The 22,202-nt window shown below is 37.0% G+C and overlaps 1 protein-coding gene across 2 annotated transcripts in view; it reads right to left on the bottom strand.

The window, feature by feature from the left end:
• Positions 1-3,786: 3,786 nt before the first annotated feature.
• ERICH3 (glutamate rich 3) overlaps positions 3,787-22,202 on the bottom strand; it is a 146,361-nt gene continuing 127,945 nt past the window's right edge. For both annotated transcript variants that reach the window (XM_071217377.1, XM_023585270.3), the window contains 3 exons: positions 13,717-13,842; positions 7,343-9,696; positions 3,787-6,775 (listed from right to left, as the gene is read on the bottom strand). In XM_071217377.1, the coding sequence (XP_071073478.1) occupies positions 7,361-9,696; positions 13,717-13,842 (2,462 nt within the window). In that variant the 3' untranslated portion in view covers positions 3,787-6,775; positions 7,343-7,360. The remainder of the gene's footprint in view (positions 6,776-7,342; positions 9,697-13,716; positions 13,843-22,202) is intronic.

Here is a 22,202-nt window from a genome sequence, read left to right as displayed (position 1 = left end):
TTTCCTTAATCTAGACCAATTTCCAGGATATTAGGACTCGAACCTATAAATACCCTTCCTATTAAAATCGAGACTCCACTCCTTTAGTGGATATAAGACCAGTACCAGATTCTAACATGCAGTTAGACAAACCCAAAACACCAGGGCTTTTCCCCGGTTTTCCTCCTTTTCCCAAGCCTAGAGAGAACAGCTTCCCCCCAGCCTTCTGGGGCTACTAGGGTTCTCTCGGGAGGTGATCAGCCTCCCCTTCCTAGCAATTAAAGCTAGGGCCTTCCAGACTCTGCTCACCCGGGGAGTCTTACCTTCTTCCCTGTTCGGAGCTCTTTTTCGTTCCCAGAATCTTTCTCTTCAGACCTTCCATTGCCCCTTGATTTTGTCGGGAAGATTCTGGTGGAGCCCACATCTTTTCTGGATTAAATTTAATCCAGGGGCGCCCAGATTTGGGGTTCACCCGAGTCCTCCCGGCTTCCTCGGGGATTTGGAAGGGGCAGCAAAATGCTACCGTCTCTGGCCTTCATTTATTGTCCCTTCGTGGTCGCCATTAATGTTGTGGAATTTAAGAGAAGTTCAATTATTTTAGTATAGAGAGGCCAGGACTCAGTAATGATTTTGAGAAAGAAAAATGGTTTATTGACGGCCGGCCGGACTCGGGAGCTTTCTGTTTGAATCCCGAGCCCGGAACAAGATTTTCAAACGTCTTTTATACAGAGAGGAAAGGTCAAATGGTCCCCTTGTTTCAGTTCTCAATAGGCTCCAATCAGCATATATCTCTTTCACATCTTAGGTAAGCTTTTAGCAAGGACTCCAGACATTTTAGATAAGCCTTGGTTTTTGCATTTCCCCTAAATACTTAAAGTTTATAGCCCTTGCCTTGTTAAACATTTCCTGGGACTGGAGCCTGCTGGTCCCTAAGAGCAGGACTGCAGCCTCTTACCGTTTCACACCCACAAGTCAAACAACTTAGTTATCTCTGAAGAGACAAAGAGCCTTCCACCCATAGCCCACATCAATATGACTCAATCCATAACAAATGGGCTGTGGCCTCTGTGGCAACTGCATCACAGGCCATCCTTCCTCTCTGTCCATTTCTGCTTACCTCATTCCCCCACAGTGTTGTTCACAAGGTACACCTCTAATAAACTACCTGCATGAAAATCTCTGTTCCACAGTTTCTGCAGAAGCATTTCAAAACTACATGACTATGCTCTGCTTTAGTACTAGGAAATGGCACATTATTTGTTTCTTAATAAACTTACATTTCCATTCCACTTTGTCCATAGAATTATATCCCACCTAGGACATTTTTGTGCTTTAAAGTCATTTATTGATCACCTTGTCTTATGTTTCTGCAACTAAAATATTAAATAAATTAAAATTCAATTTTTATAAAATTTCTTGTGAACAAGAAATATGTTAATTTTTTCCAGACTAAGCTATTACTTGATCAAAAAAAACATTAGGGAAGCAGCTGTGGCTCAATCAGTTGGGCTCCTGTCTACCATATGGGAGGCCCTGGGACGGGAGGCCTTGTGAAGGCAAACTGGTCCACGCCTGCCACGGACAGCTGACACAACAAGATGATGCAACAGAGACAAGCAGACATAGAAAAACCCGCAGCAAATGGACACAAGAGAACAGACAGTAAAACAAGCTTTGGGGGGGGGGGTTAATAAATAAATCTTTTTTTAAAAATTTATAAATTGTAGTAGCTCTGTCCATTGGAAACCCTCATCTCACTGGCCTAGAGGACAGTATACAGCTTTTTGATAAACATTACACATAAAATGTATATATATTAGAAATGAATTTCTTAAGATAGTGATTTCTATTTTTCATTAGTTTATCTGTGAATGAATTGTTATTCCTGGTAGAATGAGCGCATTCAACATCAGTTCTATTCCATTTATTTTTATTTTCATAGATGTAAGAGTAAAGTGTTTATATATGTCACATAAATAAGTAGAAGGGAATGGAAGTGATTTTGTTGTTTCGCAGCAAAGTGCTCTTTTTTTGAACTACATCTGAGTTATTTACCAAACATCACGGACTGATATGTTACCAAAAATTATTTTTAATGGTTTATCAGTTGACATCTCAGTTAGGTCTTAATTTAGTTTTATTGAAAACAAAGAATTGGAAACCACATGATGTACAGAAAGATTTATTAATCAGTTGATAAAGTAGTTCCCTTTCTTAAACCTATACCATCTTTCAAATTGTTCCTTTGTCTCCTTTGTCATCTTACAGGGCCATTAACCAAAGTCAAATTGTAAAATAGATAAAAAGCTGGCCTCTATAATGACAAGAGGCTAGGGGTTTGCAAAAGGGAAGACATTGAATGCAGGGAGTTCTCAAAAAGTCTATGTTAAGACAAAATACAGCGGTTGAGTATCTGGGAACTATCCTCACTGATTGAATCCCTTGAAAACCTTCATCTGCCCTCAGGGGTACAGCATCACATTAGCACTCGGGCTCCTAAACACCTGGGAGATTTCTCCCATAATTGTGTCAATGAAATTTTTAAGTGTCATATACTTAATAAGGAGCAAGAAACATTTGGCAAAGGAGGGAAAGAATTGACTTTTAAGTAGAATTTGGCACCAGCTTATCTATTCCAGGAATCTTCTGCATACCTCATTTTCCCTAATATAAAATGAGGGTGTTGCATTATTTCAAAATATTGTGAAGATTGTACTAACCAGACTTCTGGAAGGAATTAAAAAGGAATGTGTATTCTTAAATATCCAGCATTTTATCTCACAGGGTTCGTGTTTCCAGTTAGTTTTGAAGAGCATAGTTTTCCTGTCACAGGGCATGGTATTATAAGGAAGGAACATTTTTAAGGAAAAAAAAGACGGGTTTGTGTGAGAGCAAATTTTAAAGATTTCCAGCTGTATTTATTCTCTTTTGCCTCTTGCTGTGGGCCATGAGGACAGGGAATTTTTTTTTTTTTAAACGATGCAATCGGTCAGTACAAAAGACTGAAAGGAAGTATTACCCAAGGTTAGAAGCAGCCCCTCCTGGGCTGTCTGTCCTTGAGGCTGTTGGAGAATTCACTTACTACAGGAAACTTCCTTAAGGCTTTCTTCTCTTTATTCAAGCAGTCATTTTCTAAAGGCAATAATTGTGGCAAAATTACTGACCTTAGAAGTTTTAAAGGACTCGACTAAACTTTAAATTTACAACACAAGAGTTTATAAAGCCACAGAAAATGCTTAACTCAAGTAGTTAAAGTACAAAGTCTAAATCTGACTACATCTCCTTTGTTTGTCTATTTTTTGCTGAATTATTGAAATTGTCTACTTCATTTATTGATTGACACTGCCTTAAAATGATTCCCTTTTTACTGATATGGTATATTAATGTTTGACTTTTTCTCTGTTCCAAGAAAATAAAAACACATAGAGGTTCACATATAGTATCTTAGCATCTATTCAATATTGTTTTTCATAGAAAATAATGTGAGGAAAAACAGTTTGGAGTCAGAAGATCTGAGACTGACCATGCTTTCAGACAAACCACTTAACTTTATTGAATTTCTATTTAATTATCTATAAAATAGTAATAATAATTTTCCTCCTTAACATTATCTCATGTATGTGAAAGGCATATTTGAATATAAAAAATGTTCCACACAACATCTGACAGCCATTATCAACACATATATTAAAAAATATAGCCCAATGAAATTAATTCTCTCTGCTTTGGTCTGTGGAGTTGAAATTCTGTAAGGGAAGAACAAAGATTTTAAAAATCTAGTCTTATTTATAAAGAGCCATTCACATGTTTCATTTGTAAACATATGATTTATTTATGCTTTTAATAATGAAGGAACTAGGAAAAATCAGTTCAGTTGAGCATACAAATAATTTATCAACATAGTATTTGCAGAGAAAGAATTGACTTAATCAAAATATCACAACACTGAATTTCACACTTAAAACCGAACTACATGCAGATTGTAAAATTATGTTACAGAATGTTTTGATGGAATGTGTTAAATATAAAAATAATCAAATGCAATATCCACTTAGCACATTGTACAAAACTCATTTTTTTTCAATGGAATGCACAACTTTACAATCTTTCCCATAAGATGCTGTGTAGCAATGAGTTTGAGATCAGGGAACGAATACTTTAGAGTGTCAAAATAAGGCATCACAGGAATAAAGTTGGATATAATGTAGATAAAATCTGCTCATTGAACATAATACAGACAATAGAGATCTATGACAGTGAAGATTTACTCTTCCGTAGGGGGTGGGACAGAGGGATTTCATATACACATCATTACAATTATCGCAAAATTGAGTTTAAGGTTGAATTCACTATTATTGTGAGTACCATATCTACAGAAAGAAAAAGAGGCAGAGACAGAGAGAGAGAGAGGCAGGAACAGAGACAGTGAGAGGCATGAGAAATTTCACGTAATGCTTGGCAATGTTTTCCAACGGAGACTCTTCCTCAATAGACTCAATAGTCCATGACAAGAGGCTCGAATCTTTGGTCTGTCCATGTGCCAGCTGGGCCCTGAGCCTCAGTGGAGTTGCAACACCTACTCTTCAGTTCACTGGACTCATACAGGACAACTAACAAGGAGGTGAGGATGGACAACCACCACACCAAGGAACTGAGAGAGTCTACAACTGCAAGCAAGAGAGTCCCATCCATCAGCTGTAAGAGATTGAGGCCCCCTCTCAATTAGAGGTGGAGAGGGCATCACCATCCCAGAGTCCTCAGAATTGGGGAATAAAATATGAACTAGAGTAGATTTATTGATATTCTGCTATAGACCTACTGTGATTCTAGCAATGGAAGAAATTATGTCATTGGTGTGGAGACAGTGGTCACTGGAGATGCTGAAGGCAGAGAAAGGAAAAGTAGGTGTAACATGGGGGCATTTTCTGGACTTGAAATTGTCCTGAATGATATTGAAACAGGTACAGGCCATTATATATCCTGCCATAACTTACAGAATTGAGTGGGAGAGAGTGTAAACTACAATGTAAACTATAATCCATTCTTAGTGGCAATGCTCCAAATGTGTTCATCAGTTGCAATGAATGTACCACACTAATGAAAGAAGTTGTTAATGTGGGGAAGGGTGGGAGGTATGGGGACTGGGACAGATGTGAATCCCTTATATTTTTTGTGGGTGTGTAACATTTCGTGTAATCTAAATATCTTTTTTAAAAAATAAATATATTTTAAAAAATAGTCCATGACCGTTTTCACACTTTAGTGTACATCAGAATCACCTGGAAGACTTGTTTACATACCAATTGGTATACTCCACCCCCAGAGTTTATAATTTAGTAAGTGTGGGTGGGGATAGGAATTTTCTATTGAACAATTTCCAGGTGAGGCTGATACTACCAATCAAGGGACCACATTTTGAGATCCACTGATCCATTATATTTTTTATCACAGAATGGTTCCATTACTTATTAAAATGGAAAACATCTTTAAAGGTAATATGCCTAATACCTAGGGACAAAGAGTACATGGCAGCCAGAACGAATTGTATGATGATTTAGCACAGCAATTCTCAACTTTGGTTACATAGTAGAATCAAATGAATAGTTTAAAAAAATAAAAATAAATAAATTGTTGCCCAGACCTAACTAAAACTAACAAATCTGAATCTCTGAGGATGGGCCAGGGATCAAGCAATGAATGAATCATTTAGATAGTACCCGCATGAATTCGAATGTGCAGTCTGGCTAAAGAATCACTGCTTTACGAAATTCTCTTTAACCTGCTCATGTACAGAAAAGGTACTCAAACATATGTGTCCTGAAATCAAAATCCCTAAGAGACATACTGATACATAACTAGGAAATAATATCAGGGGTAATTAGAAAGTGTCCCGTTGATTTACAATGCACTGCAAGGTTAGTTCATAGGTTTGAAATAACAGAATTCTGGAAGGTGAGCAGCACACTAATTTAATCCACCTTTCTTTTCCTTTTAATGATATCAACCAAGAGTCTTCAGTGTTGGCATACATGTGCTATGTTTACCTGCTATAACTATTACACTCATTTTACTTTGCTAAATTAGATTGTTGACTATTTTGATTTAAATTCGAACATCCCTTTAAATAAGGCCCTGATGAATGAAATGCAAGCCACTCTAGTTTCACTCATCTACTCCGGAAAACAGAGCTGCAGAAACATGCACACAAAACAAAGGGTATTCTGAAACATTCCCACGTTAAATTAATCTGGCATAAATAGGATGGATATTTCTGGGTATAATCAAAGATACATGCCATGGAATCCTTTTCTAGAAAGACTTACAGGTCTGGAATCATTTTTGGTGTGGATTGTATATGCAAGCAACTTAGAACTCATTTTCACAGACTGAGGCACCGAGGCCCAAGCCATAATGTTTTAAATAAACTCCCACATATGAAACAGGGGCTAATATTTGATTGCAAAATAAAAAGGAATCAAACAAACCCTAGATGTCAGGACTATGCCTTTCAGGTGGATCTTTGGTAAAAGTCAAACATTTAAAAACTATCATTTTGAATTTGCAAAAGGACCCTGTCAGAGCTCCACAGTTCTCCATTAGGAACCACTTGCTCCTAAGGAGCATCCTGCGGCTGAGAGAACTACAGACCAGCACTGATACATCGAGAAACAGCTCCAAAAAGCACAGGGATTTAAGAACAAACAAACAAAGAATATAAAATCAAAAGTCCTGGAGACACACTTGGGTGAATCTTTCCCCACTCTTCATGTCTTCCTGAAGACATCTTTAAAATGGCCTGAAAAGTAATAAAAAGGATAGTAACGCCATGAATATAACTACTCAGAACAGCAGAAACTGGACACTAAGGATGCGAGGGTATCAGAGGAAATAACAGGATATGACAAAAATCATTCGGAGGTTTAATTCAACTGTTCAATATTACATAAAAGTGTAATATAGATAGTAAACTTGACAAAACTGCCGAAATGAAGGTGTAGAACCCATTTAATAACAAATAAACACAGCCAACAGTCATTGCATCCTTTTAAATACTCCAGTGGGAAATAAACTCTTCTTTGGTATGTTAAGGAGAGAAGCTGCCCTTTTGTCCTCTGTGTTTCATCTTTGGGGCTTGTAAGGGAGATGTGGATCTGCTATTACTTCAGGCAGCTCGCTTACAGAGGAAACAGAAGTGTGCTTTGTGCCCACTGCCAGCTCCCCAGCCCGACCCTGGCAGGCACAGAGCTGAGCAGCACAGAACTGAACCCGAGGTGTGTGCCTGGGTGCAGGGATCCAGAAAGGGGAGAAGACCAAGGGGCGGGGTTTCTAGTCAGTCCTGAAAACAGATGAGACTTAAACTCACCGTCTGCCACCAAGCCTCTCAGGCTTTCGTGTTGTTCACGGGAACATCTGCCTTCTCACATTCTCTTTGCACTTGCTTCTCTAGGGTTTCAGTGGAATCGGGCTTCACGGGAAGTGTCTGCGTAGCCTGTAGCCTCTCTCTGCTCAGCTCTGATGGACGCCCTGGTGATAATCTCGATCTGGAGGTTTCGGCTGCTCTGGACTCCTCTCCCACTGATCCTGCACACTGGGTGGCCTCACCTTCCCCTTTTTCTTGATCCCGTCCTACCTGTGGAGCCTCCCCCTCCCAATCTGGAGGTTCCTGCGCAGCTCCCAGCCCAGCCTCTGGTGCCCCAGTCACTATCACCTCCTCCACCTCTGGCACCTCTTCCCTGCTTAGTGCTATTTCCTCTACCACGACCCTCTCTGCAGCTGCTGTTTCATCTAGTATCTTATCCACATCGTGCCAAGTTTCCTCCCCAGCAGCATCTGAAAAGGCTTTATTTTCTGTTTTCCCCTCGTCTGCCTTCAATTCTGCCAGCACGGCCCTCTTTTCTGTGGCTATTTCCGCCATTCCTCCTCCTGGGCACAGGTCTTCCTCAGCAACAACCACCCCTCCTCTCTTGCTCCCACCGCACTCTGGGTTTCTATTCATTACTCCTCTCCCCAGACTACACTCTTTCTCCTCCTCCTCTGCATCTCCAGCCATTGCTTCCTGACTGCACAAATCGGCCATCATGGAATCTCCCTCAGGAACATCTTCCTGGTAAATTGTCATGACTCCCACTCCTTCTGGCCCCGGGAAAAGGCCTTCGTTGTCCCTCTTGCTCAGTGCGGTGAGGCAGGCTTGATCTTTGCCTGTGCACTCCTCAGCCTCACCAGTGGCTGTGATTGTCACCTCAGGGGCCTGTGCCTTCCCTGATAGCCCGCTTTGGGGAGAGTCTAGCTCACCTGCTACATCTTGGGGTGGCCCCTCGTCCTTCTCTGTAGGAGGCACTTTCTTGTTGAGGAGAAGCTCTTCTCTGCCTTTGTTTTCTGTGTCTCTGGCTTCTATCTGTCTTTGCTCTCCTCCATCTTCCCTCCAAGCTGTTATGTTTTCCAGTGACTTTTCAAATCCAAGGACTGCTTCAAACACGGTAACCCCTCTTTCTTTTAGTGAATCTTCTCTTTGTGGCCCTCCATCTTCAGTCAATTCTGATCCCTCCAAAGGTGTTTCATCCTCAGCATCAGATTCTGTTTCCTTTGTTAGGGCTTTTACCTCTTCCTCAGATGCCACTTCCGTCACTGTTTTCCCCTCTTCCTCTTTAAATTTCTTCTCTTCTAAAGTGCCTCCATCCTTAAAAGCATTTGCCCTTGTCACCTCTTCTCTCTCAGATTCAATTTCCCTCAGGGGTGTTTTTGGCATCTCAGGTTTCTTCCTCTTTCTTGCCATATCTAATTCCTCAGATAATATTTCTTTCCTGTCATCTTCCCTATTAGATTCTACCTCACTCACAAAGTCCTTTTGTTCCACATCTTCCTTACAAAGTTCTTTGGTGCTGCCCTCAGAAACCCCCAGCTGGATTACCTCTGTCTTCTCAGAGGTTGAGGCCCACAGAGGTGTTTGAATTTCCATAACTTCCTTTCTCTCTTTGTCTGGTTTCTCTTCTCCAAGTATTGCCACTTCTGAACCTTCCTCTTTCTTCGATGCTCCTTCTTCCACAGGTCCTATGACTTCCAGGTCTGTGGATGTTTCCTCTTCACTTCCTTGCACATCTGGTTTTTCAGACCCTGTTTCACTCACAACCACCTCTCTCTCAGCCTTTTCCTTCCCTAGTATCGCTGCCTCTCTCAGGAGGACTATTGCCTCTTGAACAGACTCTGAGTTCAGAGCCACTACCTGGCGGGCCAGGTTTACCTCCTCCCAATCCTGTTCCCCTTCAGAAACTGCCTTCTCTGTCTCAAACACTGTTTGTATGAACTCCTGCTTTTCAGGACCCCCATCTTCATTCAGACCTGCAAAGTGATTGGCTGCTTCCTTGCCCATGGGGTTGAGCCCTACTTTACCTAGCCTTTCATCTCCTGCTGCTGCTTCTCCTGCTCCACTTATGACGCCCTGAGGGACTTCCCTTTCCTCTGTAATCTCTTCTTCCACTAAAGCTGGTGGTACTGCTGTTGGCTTCCAGTCCCCCATGGGAATCCCATTAACCCCTGCTTTCCCCCACAATCCTGCAGCTCCCTTTTCTTCTATTTTGTCATCATTCCTGTGCTGGAAAATTTCATCTTCCTTGATTGCATCTTTCTTCTCCATCATGTACGTTTCTGGTACAAATTGCTCAGATTTCTTATTTGAGTTGAGTGCTACTCTTTCCTCCACCACTAAATTCTCACTCAGTGCTAGAAAAATAAAGTTAGAAAACAAGGTTATTTTAATCAAAATGAATAAGGGGGTGATATTGTATATGCTTTCATATGATATTTATGTATATTATATATCAGAGGGGCAGTTGATATTATATGTAAAATATTTCCTTGATTCTATGATGCCATTGACTATAACATGCACTATGATTTAATAATGACTTTTCAAAATGAAAAGAAATGCTATGAAGTTTAATGGACACAATAATATTAAAGAAAAACTGATCATCAGAAATGTTGAAAAGCAAGCCTGTCTTAGAATGTTTCTTTCAAACAAACACACACAGAGGCATACAACCTACTTTCATTTGAAATATTAAGACTTGCAGAAAAATTATGCAATAATAAAAATAGTGAGGATTGCATCTTCTTAAAAATCCTTATTCCCTATAACACCAATAATAAGCCTGCCTACATTTCTGGTACTCACATGGGCATTTAGCAGCACAATCACTATACAGTGTAAGCTGATCATTATGCCATGCACTACTCCCATATTTTACAGCTACAATATCTAGATTTAGTTATCAAATAACTGTAGCTCCACGTAAGCTATTTTACTAAATCCACCAATTTGTATTACAGTTCAGGATATTTCCCATCTATGTTCAGAAACTGATTTGCCTTTGATAAAACAGGATCACAGAGCAAGACAGGACTTTGTAGTCTGGAACAATTTTCAACATAAATAAATTTCTTGAAAGATTTCTTAAGTTCTTATCCATATTTTCCTGGTAAATCTATGTGTAGTAGCTATAACACTTCAATCAATATAGGTTCAATATGTTTTTTAAAGTCTTCAAACGGATTTCTTAATATTTAACAAAGACATGGATTTCTGTTTTAATGATCCATACAAAATAAATAAAGGCATGTCTTGCCAAATAGCCAAAGCATTTAAAATTTTCAACTGCAGAATAATACTTAGGGAAAAAGGTGCTTCAAAAATGGTCATCTTAATATTTTCTATCAATCTGATCTTTTTCATTGATAAAAGACACTGGATTATAAGCTACAAAATAAGTTATGCTAGGGTATCAAACTGTAAATTATGTAAACTTATCAAGTAGGCAAATGTGTCTTTTTTCTTTTTTTTTTTTTTTAACTTCCTTGCCTTTTTGGCTAGCCACCTCAGCCTGTATCCCATCACAATCTACTAGAAACATAACGCCCAGGTCTTATCACTTCTTCTGTATTCTGAGACCCATCCAGGACTGTCTCACCACTCCATTACCTCTCCTAATACAAAACATGGCTATCCTTTATTGCATTCGCTTAATCTCCTGCCAGCTACCATGATAAATCACTTTGAGATACGACAGTAATAGCTGTTGTTACATTTGCCTTAAAATACTTATTTGGAAGGTGGCCTTTGATGCCTTCTCTCACAGGAGTAAAATCAAAATTTCAGGCCCATCAATGAGGCTGAAGTTGACTTTATAGATAGTCTTCAGAATATCATTGCAGTTATTTCCTAAATTATACTTAGAAGTTGCCAAAGAGAAATGTAGACCCAAATGTTCCTCACAGAACATGTAGACAATTCACCTGAGAGAATATGGTCCATTTATCTCATTAGAGGTTATCACTGTATTTAAAACAAAATAAAACTGAAACAATGAGAAATAGTAATATGTTTCAAGTCTCTTAATAGTATATTTGCTGCTATTCAAATTCCTGCATGAAAGCATATTAAAAAGTCAGTTATGAAAACTTTTAAATAATGTCCTCTGTTTTGCTAAGATGGCTTCTAAATGTATGGGTTAATTAAAGAACATTTTAAAAAAACAGGGGAATAAAACTGCCCAGCCACCATGTAATAATACACTGTAGCTAAATTCTAGAGGAGGAAGTTCTAATGATATCCCATAGAGCTGTTATAAGAACATACACTCTATAAGTCAGACATGACATTCATGAAGCAAGGGAGAAGGAATAATTGAAGGCTTTCTAATAAAGATCAGTCTGAAAATATCACTTAGTGATTTTTGATGGTAACCTCATGGGCTTTTGAAAAAATAGTAAATATTCACAAATAGGGGAAATTTGGTTCAGTGGAGTGAGTCCGTACTTAGAAGTCAGACAGACCTGGGTGAGAATGCCAGGTCTGCCACTTTTCTAAGCCTTCATTAACTTGTCCATAAAATGGGAATAGCAATGTTTGACTCACAGACTCCTTGTGTTTAGAAATGAGATAGTTTACAGAAAATGCGTAGCATAGTTTCTGGCATGCAGAAAGCCCTAACAAATCTTCCTTCCACACTTGCTTAGCACTGCTTACAATATAGTAGATTGTCTTGCTTGAATCGGTTTTGACCAATAATAGCTAATATGCCTATACAGCAGAGTGTTTGGAAAGGTACATTAAAATTCCTCAAGTTGAATGAGTTGTTTTTCAAGGTGCAGAGAGTACTAAAAGTTCTATATGCAACCATGTGAGATTTGTGTCTATTTTATTCCTGCTTTAAAAGTATTCAAATAAAGTTTCATTTATTTGGAGAATTTTCATTGCTTTTGAAAATTCAATATGCTATTGTGCTGCTAACCCTTTCATGAACAAGAGTGTGCTGGAACCCTCATATGATACTTTCTCCCAGGCATTTCTGTAGACTCATCTTGAATAACTTTAAAATGAATTTGAATATTATGCCATTTATTGAGCAGCTACTACATTACACTTACTCTGCTGAGCACTTAAGACACAGCACTGATAACCCTCATAACAACCTAGGGACGAAGATGAGTTTACCTTGATAAATAGGAGGCACCAGTAATAGTATTGCCCAAGGCATAGAGCCAAGTAGTGGTAAGACACAGATTTGAATCCAGGTCTGTCCGACTCTCAAGACCAAGAACTAATAAACTGGGTGGAAACTATTATTGGAAGAAGACAATTCTGCATGGGTCTTTCACATTTCTGCATGCTTTATGGGACAAGACACCAACTCCATTTGTTCTACACTATTTTTTCAAGGAATAGCCTTATCTCCCTTTGGATTGAGCCAAGAACAGGTTTGTTTATTATCCAGTATAATAAAGATTTCTCCCTCTGGAGGGAAGGTCAAGTAAGGTTACTGCCCATTATAAAATATTTGGGTTCCCTAAACTTAAGGTCCCTCTTTTGCAGCTTAGCTCAGTACATGTGCAAGTATAACCTGGCCTTATTCTCATTGCCATGAAGGAAATGGTACTCAGGAAACCAGCATAAATGCATATACTCTGTCTTCTGCCTTTTCTTGTGAATAATAAAGTCCTACAGCTTTGACCAAAGAGCTTCTTGACTTTTGCTAATATTCATGAAATTGTGGAAGGCTAATTTGCCTCACAGTTCTTAATGATTAACATTAAAAATTAGAGTGGGTTTCATATGATGAAAACACATATTTATATACATTCAAATAGGGACATTTTTTTAAAAAGTCATCCATTGATATGTAAAAACCTGATTTTAAAAACCTAGGAAGGTCAACCAAATATGTATGTGTCATGGCCAGTTGAATCACTCTAATTGGCATTCTTGCAGTTGAAATACTCATCACCAATGGTCAGGTCATATTCTAATAGAAATGAGTTCTTTTCCAATTTAGAAAAATAGAGCATTAAAATGAATCACTGTGAAATGTATCTTGGCTCTCAATGTCTCCAAAGGGCTCCTTAAGGCAAATTTCCTTACCTGGTCAATTGGGAGACAGGCTATGTAATATGTCATAATACTGATCTAAAAATTCCTATTATTTCCAGTATTTTCTAATATGAAGCTCTTTTTTTATATCCCAGACACCAACGTTTTTTTAAAGAATAATATTAATATCTGATGTCAGCTTTACCACTCAGCTTTAATGCCTCTCTCACCATCTCCTGCCATCATAATCATTAGTTGAAAAGAAAATAAAGGTGCTAGAAGAGGGAACAGAGACAGGAAGATTAAAGATGGAAAGAGGGTTGTCTTTATAGAGGATATCTGAAGGTCTTTCCTAGGTAATGATGTGCCCTTACCTCCACCTGTGTCAATCTCTGGCTTCCTCAAATTCTTCCCCACATTATCTGTGCTGTTAACACCAGGATTGGCATCAGAGTGGCAGTGGTAGTCAGGTTCCAAGGCTTCAGCTATTACCTGTCCAACTGATTGGAGAGCATAGAAAATATCACAAGGTATTAAAAAAAAATTCACAAAGCATTGTTAAGCTGTTTCACATCATTTGAGCAAGTGTGGATAATTAAAAGCCATTCTCATTAAAATGTGATCTTGTTTTAAAAATCTACTAAGATTAAACAACACCCAAGCTATGATTTCAAAAAGAAAATACAATACACAGAAAATCATAAACATTCCATGCAAAGAAATGCTTGCATTAAAAAAAACAAAGCACCACTCACAGATTTGCCAAATGTGCATGCAATGAAATGATTGAAAAAGCAGTTTAGCACATTTTTCTTTCTAGAAATGTGTGGTATGGCTTTTATAACATAAGTCATCATTTCTCTTTTAAATTGCTAAAACTACCAGAGCTTACAATACTATGAGCATTTCATCCACTAGTAGATTTTAGTGATTTGACCCCAATACTCACTCCATGTGTACGGAAGCAAGAAAGCTGTTACATAGTTCCTATAAATTTTATAGCAAAAGCTATTGTAGACATTCCTGTTATCTGTAGTTGATTATTAACATGAACTTCAGAATCACAGAAACCTAAGTTTAAGTCCCATTTCCCATATTAACTGTGTCACCTTGGGTAATTTTTTTGGCCTCAGTTTACTTATCTCTCAAAGAGATGTAGATACTCAATGGTTATTGGGAGGCTTAACTGAGGTAAAGTATGTAAAGCATGCTGATCTTCTATTTATTAGCAAGTGCCTAAGCAATAAATATTAGGATAATGATGATATTTATAACAATCTCTATTATGAATATCATCACCCAATCTGGTACGATTCTAGACAAAGTTATAAAGTCAATTATTAAGTCTGTCTTTAGTTTCTGCAAACTCCCACTCTATATCTCTTACCTATCATCTAACAAACTATCTCCCTAAATACACTCACATCATCAACCATCATGCTACTTCCTAGTTAACCAAAGCTCATTTCAACAACACTGTACCTAGATGTGCCTCCCTGGTTAAGAACATTCCCAAACAGCCCTCTCATCCTTTCTTCCCTAACCCCACTGATACTTCAACTTAGCACTCCATTATAAAGAAAAACCCAAGAATAAAGCTAGTCTTAAGGTATGAATGGATGATAGGCTGAATATGTTCACTATCCAACAGTTACCTTTGTTTAAAGAGATAATGATTCACCCTGAAAAACTGATGGTAGAACTTTAGAGGAGAAATTTGGGGTAAAGGAAGACTCAGGGCCCTTATTTTATTTACAAAATAAAATCACCTAACCCATAATTGGCTCATTAACCAAATAGACTTCTCAAATTTTACTATTCAGCAGAAGCACATGTGGGAAGGGGCTCTCATAATGCAGGTCCCAGAGATTCTGATTCAGTAGTTATATGTTAAGATCCAGATATTTGTGCCCTTTTTTCTGATGCAGCTAGCCCAAAGACTATACTTGAAGAAGCACAGAATTAGAATGCAATCTGCTGAGCTCAGGGAGAGTTGCAAAGGTTACTTACTGAGTCCTCTGTGTTTGGAAACAGATAGTGAGAGATCTGCCTCATGTGGCTTTTGGGGGAAAAAATGATGATTTAGCTATATTAATCTTAAGAGGAAAAACATGAAAATGAAGAGAAGCATAGAGTTGAAATGTATTCTTTTTAAAAAAATTTGATTATATCAGTTTCCCAGGACAAATAAGAAAGTTTTTACTATATATAGAGATTACATCAACTCGTAAAGTTGGGTTTGTTATCAAGTCAACCTTTATTTTAGGAACTCTATAAATACAGTACATATAAAATAAATATAATACCCACCACAATAATGTTAACATTTTTTATAATTAGAGAATTAAAAAAAACAGTTTATTAGGTCTCTGTATTTAAATATACCTGACTGATTGGGCAATGGAAATCCCAAGAACGGTAGGGCAGTGGGATAGGAGAAAGTCTGGTTTAGTAGTAATTATGTGAATCTTTGTTTCATTAGTACTAACAAGATACCTACATTTTTTTCATAGTCCATGGGCTATAATGAAATATGGTCCTTTAATAATAATAACAATAATAAAAAGTAAACAATTAGATACTATTGAACCAAAACACTTTTCCAAGAAACAAAACAGTACTAGCAAATCTGAAAGCTACAACTCACTCAGAACTGATAGTGAAGCTTATGGTCCCTCTGTCTCAGGACTGTAATCCCCACTTGCCCATGCCTGCTGGTTTGATCCTGAGGAGGTAGAAGAGAACCTGTACAGTTAGGTGTTAACTGTTTCAGATTCAGCAGGATTGGGATCCTGGCCTAAGCATCAAGGACTTAATAGATATGAGGCCAGAAAAGGCCTCACTTGGGCATCATTTTTTCAGATAGTCTTCTAAAACTGAACTTTAAAAGCAAGAATTTTGCAGGTGACTGACCTTGATTATTTTCCACCCATAGCAAAGGGTCATTTTATTTCCTCTATCTAGTAAACCCTTCATCTAAGACTCTTTCCTTTACCTCTCTATAAAGGTGATCATTAAAGGCAAAGGAAATTGTCAATTCTCAAAGCATTAGTAGCAAAATGGATTAGCCTTATACAGAGAATTTCTTAGGAAAACACCTATTCCATTTAAATGATATAGAACAATTTTAAATATATATTATATATATATATAGTTTTTATAGTACCAGGGCTGGGGAATAAAACTGGAACCTCATATGTGGGAAGCCAGTGCTCAACCGCTGAGTCACATTAGGTCCCTGAGTTGGTTTTTTCATTTGTTTTCTGTTTGTTTGTTTTTTACAGATTTATTTCTCTCCTCTTCCCCTCCACCCCTGCCTCCATTTTCTGCTCCCTTGTGTCCTTTCACTGTGTGTTCTTCTGCGTCTGCTTGCATTCTCAGTGGCACCAGGAATCTGTGTCTCTTTTTGTTGCTGCATCAGCTCTCCGTGTATGCAGCACCACTCCTGGGTGGGCTGCGTTTTTTTCAAGCAGGGCAGCTCTCCTTGCAAGGCGCACTCCTTGTGCATGGGGCTCCCCTATGCAGGGGACACCCATGCCTGGCACATCACTAGTTGCGCACATCACAATGTGCGTGGGCCAGCTCACCACATGGGTCAGGAGGCCCTGGGTTTGAACCTGGACCTCCCATGTGGTAGGCGGACACTATCAGTTGAGCCACATCCACTTCCCTTGTTTGTTTGTTTTTGTCTTTAAGAGGCACTGGGGACTGAACCCAGGATCTCCCATGTGGGAAGCAGGCACTCAGCTACTTGAGCCACATCTCCTCCCTAAATATTTTTTAAAATACCAAAATTGTCTTGTATCGCAATGCTAGCTTTTTAATTGTGAAAACAAAAGTTTTAAAAATTATACAACACTTCACCAAAATATAAAAATAGTGCAAAATTCTTGCCTAAAACTCTAAATCGATTTTTAAAAAGTGCAAGGAAGCAAACAAAAATTACCCATAGTTTCCCCACTCAGAGAAAATTACAAGTAAATATTTTCATGGATTTCTTATTATTCCTTTTTCACTCTAGTTTTACTCTAGATAGTGTTTTGCTTTCCATTTTATTCATTTAGTAATATGTTGTGACTGTGTCCCTATATCATTCAGTTTAAAAGATTATTCAATAACCACAAATTTGGTTAACTAATTGTCTATTGTTGGATATTGAGTTATTTCCACCCTTTTGTATTTATGAAGCTATTTTAAATACCATTTACAATCATTTTTGTAAAATTTCTGACCATTCCCTTGGGATAAAGTTCTTGGAATTGGAATTTCTGGATCAATGAGAATTAACTTTTTAGAAGATTTTGATACATGCTTTACAAATACTCTTCAAAAAAAGGAATTTATCAATTAACAATTTCACCTGTAATGATGAAAGGTGTTATGTCCCTGCATCTTTGCCAACAATGGCAAAATTTCCACCACTGCTCCTATATTCTATAACTTGGTAATTGAAAAGTAGTTGCAAGGATATAGCTTTCAATATTAGTAGGCAAGCTTTCCTTTTGTGAATTTTCTGCTGTAAACTGTACAGTCTTCTATTATTTGGTGTTTGTCTTTTCCTTATTGGTTTTTAAGAAATCTTTAGGTATTATGAATATTAACCCTTTGTCATATATGTGTTGCAAATTATCCCTAGATTTTTATTTTTCCTTTAATTTTGCTAGATTTTTTATTGAAAGCTGTTGTAAAAGCTTTTTGTTTTTATCCAAATCAGTATTTTCCTTATGTCTCCAAGATTTGATACTATCATAAATAACTTTTACCCCCAAGATCTTAAAGTATTTAATATAATTCAATATTGTTCTTTCTTAATTTTTTTTTCAAAATCCAAATTAAAATCTTTAGGATTTGGAGAGATTCTACATTAAATTTAGATTTCATCTGGCAAAAACAAATCAACATCTTTATATTTAGTGTCATATATGAATACTTGGAATGATTTTGTATTTATCATAATTTTCTCATATATCCCATAGATAAGCTTTTCTTTCTTAAACATCCCTTAAAATATGACTATAAGTATTCCTCCCTTGTTTACTACTAAATATTTTATTGTTTTTTAGTTGTTTGAATGGGGTTGATTGCTGTTAGAGACTATAATTTGAAATTGGTCTTCTTACAAAAACCATTTATTGGTTCCAGTAATTTTGCAATTAATCATCTAGGAGGTTATTTTTTTCTTAGAGCAAATAATTCTTTAGGATACTGCTTTTAAATTTCCTTTTTTGTTTATAGTGAGGGTTAATTATATTTTGTGAATAATTTCTAGTTGTATTGCATTATGCTATAGAAAAAAAGGCACATAGAGAGAAAAAGAATTGTTTTATAAACCAACCTATTAAATTAATCAGTTTTTCCATATCCTTTTCTATTTTGAAAATGATTGATGGAGGTATGTCCAAGCAACTCACAACTATTGTTACTTTTTTCAAAATTTTCAGCATTCCCAACAGTCTTGCTTTATATATTCCAATGATATGGTATATAGCTAACAAATATTCAAGGCTTTTCTGTATTTGCCCTAGATATAACTCTCATCCAAAGAAACAGATCTTCTTTTCTTCACTTAACGTTTTAACATTGCCTTCTACTTTGCCTCATATTAATATTACAATCCCCTGCTTTCTTTCCCCTTACATTTCTAAATGTCTTTTTCCATTCCTTACTTTCATATTATCAGCATATCCCTGGCTAAGCAGGACTTTTATGGACAGCATGTATTGGATTTTTTTTTTTTTTGGTAATATTGTTTTAATTTTTTTCCCTAGGGATTTGAAAGTCATATATATTGTTGATGACATCTGGTTAATTATAAATAGACTAGAACTAAATTCTCTCATATCAATGTTAAAAATTATGCCCTTCCATGATGTGAGAGGAAATTCCAATTTTTGCCTTTCATTTTTTTTGCCTTCTCTCCTTTCACTTCTTAATGACAAATCCAGGACTTTAGAACCTGTTTCTCATTTTTTAATTATATTTTTACATTATATTTCTTCTCTTTTAAAAATTGGTCATCATTGGCATTATTTTATATAGATCATTTATTATACTTACAAAATTTTCTTTTTTTCAGTTTTTTATTTTGAAATGTGTTCAAACTTGTGGAACAATTACAAATACAATACAGCCCACACAGAGAACTCCAATAGACATCCAGTCACCCTCCAGATACCCAGATCCAATTTTAACATTTACCACATTTGCCATATCATTCTATCTATCCACCCATCTAGCTAGTTGGCTATTTATCAATCCATTTCCTGAATGCTTGAGTGTAGGATGTATACATCAAGCTCCTTGAACACTTAATACTGCCATGTATATTTCCTAAGATCAAGGATATGCCCATAAGTGCAGATATCAAATTCAAGAAATTTAACTGTTATTTAAAACTTGTAGTCTAAATTCCAATTTTTTTACTTGTCCCATAATGTCCCTTTGAGCTTTTTTTCCTCCCCTGCTAGATCCTATCCAGGATCACATATTTCATTAAATTTCCATTGTTTCTTTGGTTTCTCTACAATTAATTTAATGCCACTTCAGTACTTGCTTGGCAAGACCTTTTATACCACAACTTTCCACTGCCTTTAAATTTTAAAAACCTTTTAATTTTGAAATAATTTCAAACTTACAGCAAAGTCACAAAAATAATACAGACAACTCCAACATATCCCCTAACCAAATACCAAGATTTGCCAACTTTTAACATTTTTACCACATTTGTTGTATCATTCTCTCTATCTGCTATCTTTTTCTAAACATTAGAGAGAAGATTACATACACCATGCTCCTTGAACACTTAATACTTCCACGTATATTTCCTTAGAACAGGAATATTCATTTCTACAACCACATTAAGCACAATTACCAACATTTAAGAAATTTCATATTGATATAAGTCATAGAGTCTATATTCCATTTTCTTTGGTTGTCCCAGTAGTGATCTTTGGGGAATTTTTTCTTCTATTATTAGATCATATCACATACTGCATTTATTTATCATCTCTTTAGTTTCTCTTTTTTAAGAATTGTGGTAACATGTGTGCAACATATAATTTCTCATCTCAATCAGTTCCAAGCATACAATTCAGTGGCATTAATCACATTCACAATGTTGTGCTACTCTTACCACTATACAGTCACCAAAACTTTGCCACCACCCAAAACAGAGTGCATACACTACTACTGCCTTTAATTTTTATCTATTTTGATTCACTCCTCCTATGGAGGGAATGTTTTTCCAGATACTCTTTTCTAAAAAAGCATATAGGGAGGTAAGATTTTGTAGACTTGGAGTATCTGAGAATGTTGTACTTTTGCATTTCCCCTGAACAACTTCTTGTCCAGAAACAAGAGAGTTGGTAAAGTACAATGGCCAAGAACAAAAGTGGAGTTTGAATCCTGCATCCAAACTTGCTAGCTGGGTGACTTTGGGGAAACTACCTCAACTCTTAAGAGTCTCAGTTTATACATTTGCAAAAAGGGCATAATGTTAGTAGTACCTACATTACAGTAGTGCTATGAAGATTAAAAGATTAGTAGATATAATTAGATTAGAAAAGTACTTGGCACATAGTAAGCATGAAATAAATATTAGCCATTATTACTAGAGAATTGTTAGAGCCCATTCAAGTTCTCTTAAAACTGTAAATATTTCTCCATTTTCTTCTGATACTTAATAATGAGGAGAATCTGAAAACCACCTGTTTCAGTTTGCTAAGGACTGCTAAGGTAATATACCAGAAATAGGTTGACTTTTATAATGGGTATTTATTAAGTTAAACGTTTACTGTTCTGAGGCCACAAAAATCACCAAATCAAGGCATTATCAAGAGATGCTGTTTCACCACGTTGTAGCTGTGGGCAGGCAGGCGCATGGCAGGGCACAATGCTGGTCTGCTCATCTCTCCCCTTGCCTCCGGGTCTCATGTCTTCAGCTTCGAGCTGCTCCATGGGCCTTGCCTCTCAGGGGCCTATTCCAGTGCCTCTGTGCTCCTCTGATTCTAGCCCCCAGGACCTTTTCTTCTGTCTCTGAGGCTTTTTCCTGTATGTCTCTGTTTTCAGTCCTTTATTTATAAAGGACTCCAGCAAGAAGAGCAAGACCCACACTGGGCCATGCCTCACTGAAGTAGACCAATCAAAGACCCCCCAGCTGAATCCAATCCAAAGGGTCCCACACCCCATTAATAGATTAGCTTCAAGAACATTATCTTTTCTGGGGTCTACAGAAAGCTTCCAACTGTCTCACCACCTCTTTCTTTTTCTTTTAAAAAATCTTAGATGCTTTGAAGATCTAGGAAATAGGAATAAATTTTTATTCATTTATACCTTTCACCTGGCTTTGTTAAGATGTGAATTTCTTCTAATTAAATTTAGCTCTACTGCCCAGTTTCTGTACTCTTCAGATTTTAAATCATTCTTCCCTAAAGAAAAGTTCCTTCATGTTTTTTACTATATTTTAGTGTTCCACTTTTTTCTGGAAGGTTGCTGATGAACGTAAATTTTCAGTATACCATGCCTATAGATCACTTCTCTCCTTGTAAGTATAGGGACCCCAAGCTCAATGTAATTAAGTTAGCTTTTCAGATCTGTATGCCAATTTATAGATTTAATTTCCTTTTGTGTTAAGTCTTCTGCAAATGCTTTAATGCATTTGAAAATTGTCTTTGTGCATTTTGGTCTTGTAATATTCTTTCCTTAATTTCTCATCAGATTCCCTTATACTTTTGTCCTGCTTATCAATTAACTCTTTTCTCATTCATGCTAACATATGAGATCACACTCTTCATATTATTTCACAGAGTTCATGTTTCTTGAATTTAAGAGCTAAAACAAGACTATTGAGATTTTGTTTCTG

Source organism: Dasypus novemcinctus, chromosome 9, assembly GCF_030445035.2.
Source record: "Dasypus novemcinctus isolate mDasNov1 chromosome 9, mDasNov1.1.hap2, whole genome shotgun sequence".
Classification (NCBI taxonomy): domain Eukaryota; kingdom Metazoa; phylum Chordata; class Mammalia; order Cingulata; family Dasypodidae; genus Dasypus; species Dasypus novemcinctus.
The sequence above is the reverse complement of the archived record's forward strand: the minus strand, read 5'-3'. Positions and strand labels throughout refer to the sequence as shown.